Source organism: Sceloporus occidentalis, unplaced genomic scaffold (genome assembly GCF_023333645.1).
Source record: "Sceloporus occidentalis isolate IW3139 unplaced genomic scaffold, rSceOcc1.0.p SCAF_58, whole genome shotgun sequence".
Lineage (NCBI taxonomy): Eukaryota > Metazoa > Chordata > Lepidosauria > Squamata > Phrynosomatidae > Sceloporus > Sceloporus occidentalis.
Genome location: NW_028317038.1, coordinates 1,962,009 through 1,972,454, shown reverse-complemented (window position 1 = coordinate 1,972,454; position 10,446 = coordinate 1,962,009). Strand labels below are relative to the sequence as shown.

The 10,446-nt window shown below is 35.9% G+C and overlaps 1 protein-coding gene across 1 annotated transcript; it reads left to right on the top strand.

Moving 5' to 3' along the window:
* Positions 1-606: 606 nt before the first annotated feature.
* LOC149287618 (LIM/homeobox protein Lhx6) lies at positions 607-6,681 on the top strand. The gene is made up of 6 exons (XM_089492626.1): positions 607-640; positions 3,158-3,258; positions 3,341-3,436; positions 4,285-4,459; positions 5,958-6,061; positions 6,661-6,681. The coding sequence occupies exons 1-6, from the start codon at positions 607-609 to the stop codon at positions 6,679-6,681; spliced, it is 531 nt and encodes a 176-aa protein (XP_089348752.1).
* Positions 6,682-10,446: the final 3,765 nt, after the last annotated feature.

Below are 10,446 nucleotides of genomic sequence, written 5' to 3'. Positions count from 1 at the left end.
TGTCTCTGTAAATCAAATTGTTGTACACCGGTACGGAATTTGATGGCGCTATATAAAACAATACATAATGATAATCTGTTAATGCTATTAGCTTTAAACCACATGGATTGTAAACATAACATTCCAATTGTGAATATAATAAATTATATTATATAAAATAACCTAACCTAAGTGTATGATAAATATTATCTTTTTTGACATGGCAAGTTGAATATTTTTTATTATACTATAAGGGAATAACTATGAAAGAATAATATTTATTTTTACTGCTCCTGTTTCAAGAGATTTTCAGATTGGATGAAATGGTTTGGGATATTTTATAATTAGAAATATATAATAACCCAATGTATCTATTTTAAAATAACAAAATGCTGACATTTTTATTACAATGTATAAAGTTACTGTGCTTTGTTTTTCAGTCGGTTTGGTACCAAGTGTGCCCGCTGTGGGAGACAGATCTATGCCAGTGACTGGGTAAGAAGAGCTCGGGGGAATGCTTACCACCTAGCCTGCTTTGCATGCTATTCATGTAAAAGGCAGCTGTCTACAGGGGAGGAATTTGGTCTAGTGGAAGAGAAGGTCCTCTGCAGGATCCATTATGACACGATGATAGAAAACCTAAAACGGGCAGCAGAAAATGGTAAGAAATTTCTATATGCATAAGTATTTCTCCGCACCATAAGGTTAACACTCTCTCAACCTCACCTTTCACTGTTTTTCACATAAACCAGGGATGTGTGAACATTAGGAAGTTAAACAAAATACATTGATGACTCCTCACAGACTAGGAGGTAGTAGAAGCATTATTAAACACTCATCTACAGACACAAGACAAGCCAGAAGGCTTGTTTTTTCCCTCAGAAATCTCATGGTGCTGCCACAATCACACGGGATTCCGGGTAGGCACATGCAAATAAGGTCAACAATGATCTCCTTTTGCTTCTATATCCACTTTATACATGGATCCCTTGAAAGTACTTGCCCGCTGTACATTCTGCACCAAGGGCTGCATAAAGGAGGCATTGAGAAAACACTGATAGAACCAAGACATAGTGGTAATCCCATAACTGTATTGTATTCTATTGCTACCTTTAAACAAGTTCTCCAGTTTCCCTGTTAGTTGCTATGTTGCCTTAAGCTAGATGGGGTAAACATTTAGGAAAATCATATATATTGATAACAGTTCAGCCACATGTTTATCAGATACAGAGTCTTGGATGTGGAATGAACACACCCTGGAAACTCCAACTAAATCACACATTTAGCTTGTCCAAGTAAGGTGGCAAATAATTTTCTGTAAAAGGCCTTGTATGTCCAATTTGCAGAGGGATTTTGGATGGACCAGTCATTTTGTGTAAACTAACTAATCTAAATGCAGAGAGCATATTCTGCATGCAGGTTAATGCAAAAGTATTAAAGGATGCTCTAGAAATCCCATGACAGTTTATGGAAAAATACACCAGTGAAAAGCTGCTTGAGACAACTTATTCTACCAAACCTCAGGTTTTATTGAAAATCATCTCCCCAATTTAACAATTAAGAAAGATCACCATAAGTTCATTAAAAGAAAAAAAAATGCAAAGCTGAGTTTCCATTGTAGAAGTCGCCTGGAATTTCTTTTAATTGTTTTCAGGGAATTTCCAATTCAGGGAATTCGCCCCTTAATGGATCTGAGGCCTGCCCTGTCCCAATGTGGCTTTCTTTGGCACATACAGGAAGATAAATGAATGGGTACTACACCTATACACACATAAACAAAACAAAAGAGCAACAAACAGTAATATGTAAAGTGCTCACACAGCTCATGGATTTTAGGTTAGCAGACATCAGCTTGTCCAAGAACTGATTACTCTAGTTCAGTGCTTCAGTCCCACATGATCTCATAAAGCTCCCCTGAGATATAGCATCTGTGTTTTATTTTTCCATCACTTTTTTCATATTATGCTATTTTCTTATTTCCTTCTTTTGTGCCTTATGCACAAATGCTGTGATTAAGATATTAGTCATGGTTAGCTACACAGGTGGCAGGATCTTTCCTTGAAATATTAGCCATAGTGTTGTTGTGAATTAGCTGTAAAATGTATTCTGCAATGTATTATTACTGCAATGTTTATTTTACCTCTGTAAAAACAGTTGCCAATAGTGTCACAACCAATGTTGTACAACGCACTAAAAGCCCTAAATTCTAATCTGACTTTTTTTTTCATTTAAAACAATATAATTTGCTTGTTTAAAGTTAACAATATTGAATTGTGCTATCAAATTTACATTAAGTATAGTAGCAATGATAATCACATTAATAATTAAGAAAATATTAACCATAACTCTTTTGTATACTATACAAGCCAGCAAAGAGACATGTCCCCATTATACATTATTCCAGAATCAATAAGTATCCTGGTATTTGTTGCATAAAAATATCTAGTATACACAACCAGTTATTTTGATAAGGGTGTTTCCATGTAACCTCAGGACTACAGTGGCTCGTGTTATCAATCCCATTTTATCCCTTAGTATTTTTGTCTTCCTGAGTTTGATATCGTAATACCAGCTCTGACCTCGCTTCTGGATTAACCTTTCTTACATCTTGCAATCAGATTAACACCCATCCTATATTAATAACACCCATCCTATTTTAATGTCCTTTATTAAATATTTTAATAGGTGCTGATGGTTAAAAACACCTTTTCCTGTGTCTATTATCTATGCCAGCTGTCATACAGCATTAAACAATGTAGGCTTTCAGAATCTATTCATTAAAACCTTTAGATTCCATGGCACAGGTTAAGGTTTTTTGTATCAAATAGAATTTCATAATTGTGTATAAACTATACCATGAATCCCAACCTACCAAACAAGTGTAAAGCTCTTTAAACACTAACCCTTTTAAAGATGCTGATCCTATCTTTGTAATTAGGTATTTTTTAAATTGAGAGATTCTTAAAATATACTCAAACATGGAGTAAAGAAAGTAAAGAAAGTAAAGAAAATATCAACATGATTGGATTGAATGGTTTCTCATTTTAATCAAAATGAAGTTAAATGTGAATTACAGGTTGATAGAACCTGAAGATACATGACATGTGTATATGGACCATGACATCTCTTTTCCATAATGTATTTTGTTTCGGCAAGTAAGAGATACATGTATTTCCAGGCAATGGCATTACATTGGAGGGAGCTGTTCCATCAGAACAAGACAGCCAACCAAAGCCAGCCAAGAGAGCACGTACGTCTTTCACTGCAGAACAGCTGCAGGTAGGTGACCCACTAATGTTTAAAGTCAAATAGTTATGAGTCAGCACTTTGATCAGCTCTGCTAATGATCTCTCTGGTTTAGGTGATGCAGGCACAGTTTGCTCAGGACAACAATCCTGATGCACAAACACTTCAGAAACTTGCAGATATGACAGGGCTCAGCAGGAGAGTCATCCAGGTAAGAACCATTTCTAAGGCTTTGTAACTGTATTTTGATTATGAATGGGAAACCAAAATCACATATGTCCAAAATCCTAATTTTGGACTGGTCAGAGGGCAGCCCACCCATTTATGCCAGTGTGGCACCCACCTTAGGTGTGGCACCCACAGAGGACCCCCCAAGTATGCCACCGCACCTATTGCATGTCCACAAAAGGACAGACCATCCAGGTTCACCCACTCCTCCGATCGGAGGAACAGGGGAGAGGCTGTCTTTGTGGCTACGCATTTTTTGATGAAGTGCATCAAGGGGCCAGTAATACACATAGATTTGTGAAGGAAGAAAGGTGAAGGAAGAAAGGTGCAGAAACAGTTGTCTTTCTCCACAAATCTATCTGGAAAGAACATGCCTTGGAGTGGCAAATTGCCTCCCCTATTAAAGTGCCATCTGGGTTCCATGGTCTCACCAGGGCCCATGTAAGGACCAAAATACTTGTATGATGCTTCAGTGCATTTATGTTTATATGTTCAACCTAGGTTGATAGTGTTATATTGTACATTAATAAATAATATGATGTGAATCTCAAGTCTTTCACAATGTCTCAATTAATAAGTTTTTTTTCCATCCACTTTTTGGTGTAATTATGCTTAAAATGTTATATTCCATTTTTGACTTTGCACTGGTTTCAAACATTCAAGGTTTCAAGTTTGTAATTTATTTTCAATGTTTAGTTAAGGCTGCTGATCCCCATTGATTTTACAGTCAATTCATCATTGTATTAACATATATTGGGGTGTAGTGGGTTACTTTTAAGTTTTCTCCCTGCTTTTTCACCAAACATGATTTTACATTATTTGTTTCCCCAGGTTTGGTTTCAGAACTGCAGAGCACGGCATAAAAAACATACACCTCAGCACACAGTGCCTCCTCCAGGTCCAGCACCAACACGCCTCCCTTCTTCACTTTCAGACGACATCCACTTTTCCCCTTTCAATAGTCCAGAAAGAACCAGAATGGTAACATTACATGGATACATAGAAAGTACGTAACCACTCAGATTTCTATAATAGTTAAATAAGACATACACTGAAATAGTATATTACTGTGCATTCACTTTTAGACTGAATTGAAAAAAAAACAAGTTAGTAGGTTTTCAATGTCATTCATATGCCATTCCAGTAGCTTGAGATCCAATATAGAAAACAATTAACACGGTTCTTATATTGAATGGGAAAATGAGCCATACGCTAAAGCAGGTTTAAGTCAATGTATGTACCCGCTTGCATGTCACAATTAAATTAACCTCGTTTTTTAGCCACATTTAACCTTAACCTGTCATTAACCCCTTTACGTCCATTGATGGGTCAGGCACGTCACGCAAAAACGGTCACGTGACGACCAATGCCTGACATGTCATTTCATTAAAAAAAAATAGAATGTCATCTAAGCTCGCTTTCTTCGCTTAAACGGTGTTGCTGTAATGCCTAGATGTCGAGGCATTCAGCAACACCAAGAGCGGTATCCGGGGCGTCAACATTTTAGTAGTACTAAAACAGTTTAGTAGGGTTTTACGATTGCCTCCTAAACTTCAATGGTGTCGCTGAAATTCCTCGATCACGAGCCATTCAGCGACACCGAACACTCACCATAGGACGCCCTGTCACTGCAAGATAACAAAGTTGGAAAAGTCCACCAGAGGGTCTCCAGACCTCTAGAGAACTCTGGCTCCACTTGCAGGTTGAATATAGGTACTGGTGGTAGAATATCATGCATGGAAAGGGTTAAAATACTAGCAAAACGCTACTTGTACTTATTGCCCAATAACTTGCAGAAAAAAGCAAAAAACATAAAAACAATTTATCAGGTGTTTTCATTCTTTTTAAATTTTTCATCATATTTTATTATTTTTTATAGGAAATTAGATAATATGATCAAAAAAAATACACCTGAAGAAAGCCCTTCTTGTCCTAACTTCTCTATAAAAACAAGATGGAGCCCGGTCACAACCAAACTGAACTGATACCATTTGCCTACAGCGCCCCTAGAGACAGAAATGCATATTGCTCTAATTTGAGAATTGCATTCTCAGTAATTGAATTGTATTCCAGGATTTGCTTGTCTTTAGGTTAGAGAACGTGCAATGATTTCAGACTTTACATAAAGTCTCAGAAATCTTTCATGAAGGTCTTCATGGTATATAGTTTGAATACCATGTCATAAACATATTATTTATTTATCATTGTAAAAGAACATACCACACTCCATATTTCTGAAAAATTTCCCCAGGACTTCTCATCTCTATTACAAAGATATATTTGGCTCACCTTAAAAGTTAGAACAACAATGATGCCACCTCTGTTTGGAGACACAACCCCTGACTTGTTTTTATCTTTTTTGTTTTCAATAAATAATCAATTATATTATTCTTTTCAGTCGGTAGACAGTTACTTTTTATATCGCATTTGGGAATGCACTTTAACCTTGTGTAAATGTACATATATTGTTGAAAAAACCCGTAATTATGTGTATGCTTATGCAGGTCAGGTACAGTGTGGGCAGGTGCACTGCAGACTTCCCTATGCTGCTCCTCCAGTGCACCTCAAAACAGATATGGAGGCAACTTTGTCCAACAGAGGTGATAAGGTAGGTATCATGCTTGAGAGAATGTTCAGTATTATTGTGTTTTTAATATATAAACAAACATTTATTAAATATATCCATACAGAGGTTATTTATTTTGTTCAGTTTAACTACACCTGATAAAAGTCTCAAAACAGACCCCATAGAGCACCTGTTGGTGATCTCTTAATCCCCCAGCACTATATATAGTACCATAAATAGATATAAATGTGTAGTAAATGGGATTTAAAAATATGTGTAGAGGAACAGTATGATGCAGCCACATGAGCCGTCAAAGAGTTTTAGCTTTGAGTAGAGTTAAGATGTTCACCTTCATGGCATTTTTGTTAACAGTGATTAAATTAGTTGATCATAGTATTAAGTATGATGCAACTTACAATCTGTACTTTTTTCTTCTTAAACCATTCTGTGTGGATGGTTGTGAGTATGAATTAGAACCTTATTAACATACCGCTGGAAAAAGCCATGAAACCATATTCTGATTATCAAATATTTCAAATAAATGAGTCTGCTACCTTTACTTAAAACTATGGCTGAATAGACATGTATATTGAATTCATTCAAATTGTTTTTTAGTTAATTGTACCCTTTTCTTCTGGCAGGTCATCCTTTTTCAGTACTGACCAACAACATCTTGCACTTCATGCCGGGACTATAAACAAACACAGATGGGCGCACAACATACAGGCTGTCAAAAAAATAGATATTCCTATTTACCATCCTTTTCGTCCATGCAGCAATGTTCCGGATTTGTGGTAGGGATGCTGGGTATTCTTCACAATAAGAAGCTTCTCTGGATTATGAAATAGTGACATTAACACAATGACTGAGCTTGCATTCAGTAATGCATAGTCTCCAAGAGCTTTTTTTGTCCCACAGCATTCATCCTGAAAACAAATTCACGCGCCAATGAAAATGTCTTTAATATGGTCTGGATGTTGCACTGAATAGCAAGACACAGTTTACATATAAAGTCACAATCCTCCCATAAATGTGCATTAGATTTAATATTTGCAATGCTTAGCCTTTCACAGAATGTGAAATACTAGAATACACACTGCATATGTGCCTACATCGAAGTTTTGGTCAACCACAAGAACTCACAATCCGTTTCAAGAAATTGTTCTTACATGCTTTATATTGCCTGTCACCAAATTTTCAGATTAATAGATTTGCGAGTGACTCTTACGTGTTGTAGTGTACTTTCTGTTCTGTATATACTGAACGATACTGTTTTAGCTGTTGAGTTGGAATCAGGACTCTGGTGTGCCTGAGCTTGCAGCCTCTTGCTTCTCAGTAATTTTTTTTACCTCTTTATAAAAAAAAAATACCTGTACCGGTGCATTCTTCCATAATCATTGACAGCTATTTTGATTAAAATCCATAAAAAGAATCTATGAAATTAGTCAAGTATAAGAATCATTAACCCCTTATCCCTCCCTTCCATAGCCATATTGCTAATTTATATTCAATCTTATCCACCTCATATTTCCCCATGACTATTTTGTAGTTGATCAGTAAAGAGTGCAAATGCTTGAAATTACAAGTAATTTGTAAAAAAAATGGGCTTTTTAGTGTAAATCTTTACTGGGTTACATGGAAACCTGTAAGTGTAATATCTACCACTGTAAATACAGCATTTTGTCTTTCATCCGTTTTGGCTATGGATCCCCATATGTGGAGGTGGAATATTGTGACATATTTCCGTGTCGCCACCCATGTCTACTGAACACCACAGGGATTATAGGTACAGCAACAGATGAATTGACAGGAAACATGAAACAATGTGGGCTTATGTTAGCCAAAAGCACAAAAGAAATCATTGCAGTGGATATTTTTGTTACAATTAAAAAGAATATAAAAAAACAGCTTTATTAAGTGACATTGGAAATACATGAAAGCTCTTACCATTGTTGGTTTTATTAGTAAAGCAAAACTTTATCTTGCAGATATACACATCTTGCTGTTTAGTACAATATTTTTGGCAACTATTCTATATATTTTTTTTTAAAGGTGGCTTATATTGGTTGGGTGGTGCAGAGATACCTCCTTATATTTACTATTTTGATAGTTTATTGAGAACATTTGAAGCCCAAGAAGTAAAGGGTGTAAAGGTAAACTATTTCTTTCAGCCCGATGAAACACAGCAGATGCAATTTTAAGTTTAAAATGTTACAAACACTATTTCATATCACGGAACAACTTTTACTATATATTTTTTTTGTCTTGTGGAACACAATTTACAAACACTTAAACTTACCAAATATTCATAAAGAAGGATGGGACAATGCTTGTGCTTAAAATTAAATGTTAAATAATAAAAGGTGTTTTTACATATATACACAACCCTGGACTAAAATGTCACCCAATTTCATAAGGTCAGGTGGTGTCAAGTCAACTGTTAAGTTATTTATATATACTTCCAATTTCTGACCGTTCATCCTTTTATAAGGATAAGGCAAACACAAGCCTGTTCTGTATTTGTACATAATGCCTCACTACAGTGGGTAGGGGACGCTACATTGCAATACAATTAAAACACTATAGAGAAGCATTGCAGCACTCCGATATACCTTCTGAATGAGACATCTCTATGGTTTATCTATGTTGTGTTTAGCTTATTCTCCTTTACACAGACCATCTATCTACCAAAAATGGTAAACATCCACAAAGCAACATAAAAAGTTGTATTATGTCTCCCCTGTAATAGGATTTAGCACTACTGTTAATACAGTAACATACAAGTATTACAGTTGAACTGCAGATCACGAGCCAAAGTAATACAGTAATTATCTAAAAACACCACCTAATCATGTCGTATAGTTGTGCAGACAAGGTGACATAAGTGTGTCAAGGGCAAATGATTGCAACGAGAATCAACCGCCTAACCATTTCATTTGCCAGTCACTTGTTTAGTGCCAATGATTACAGATGTAAACAAACTGTTGGTGAATATTCAATTATGCAAATATAATGAGTCTCATTTTTAAAAAGAGATTCTATCAAAAATATTCAGTAAATTTGTATAGGAGTGAAGACAATAATAAATGAATGTATTTACCCTAAACCTATTTTTCTTTAATAAAAGACAATGCAATATAAAGCAAGGTGAAGGCTATTCTTGTCCAGAAACCTAGGGCATCATATGTGCCCCACACCAAACTCCCAATTTAACCTGCTATTTGTCCCAATAGGAAGCTAGTGATTGAGTGATTGAGGCAGGAAATCTTAAGAAAAAAAGAAAGCTTTCACCAGCATTGCCAACCATATACAGGCAGCTGCAGCACCATTCACAATTAGCACCTCTAGGAAGTTGCCCAGTTTACCTACCTGGTGATGCAAAGCTTAACTATTGACAATAAAGTGGTGTATATTGAACAATATACAGTCATATACAAAATTATGCAACCCATTAGAGGCAAGCTTTATTTTGTGATTATTCTACTTTATGACACAAGAACGCAGTGGAAACAAACACTTTTTTGTAAAAGACACATGCAAATGAATGCACTCTTCCAGCTTGAAGAATTGACTAATTCAGAAGTGCTATGTACACAAAGATAAATGCAAACGGTAGAGAGAAAAATTGTGAGCACAGATTTGGTTTCTAAACATGCCTTTTATGCAGATTTTTTTCGTAGCTAATAGTCTCTACATATCAGTTAGGAGCTTCATTAAAAAGTATTGTCCAGCTTTCAGATCATCTGATGGAATGATGCAATGGCGTTAAAAGCCTGGCCTTTGAGGGGTACAACCAGGCCAGATATTCTGGATGGTCCGGTTGAGCATTGGCAGCTCAATCAAAATGATTGGAACTGTATACATTGCTTACGCTAAAAGCAAGGAATCACTGAAATCCTGGTCTGTTGTGTCCTTTGAGTTCTAGAGTTTGACACCCTTTATTTAAGTAATTTAGTTGGGATTTAAGTAGGAACTCACTTATTTCATAGCATTAGACCCCCTCTGTCCTATCTTAACTAATGTATAGACCACCCATCACAAGGCTGAAGAATGCTGTTATATTTATGACACCCTACATGGAGTAATGCAAATGGTAATGCATTAAACTTGTGAATCGCACCTACAAATGTGAAAAGAAAAAAGCAAAATATTTGGGCCATTTTATATATTTCTAAACAAAGTACTCAACAAAGACTGTCTGGCACTAACCAGAATGCCATTATTTATTTTGAGCATAAAATCCAACTGCCTGACTTAATTACTGAATTAAACATTTTGTAAACTTGAACGCTTTCCAAAACCTTAACAGGTAGTGGCAGTTTTCCTGTTTACTGTGTCTATTTACTGACTATTTAAGTAGTCTATTTACTGAAGATGGCGTTTGGAGAGTTGCACATTTCCACTCTTTGATATCACAAGTTAGGTAC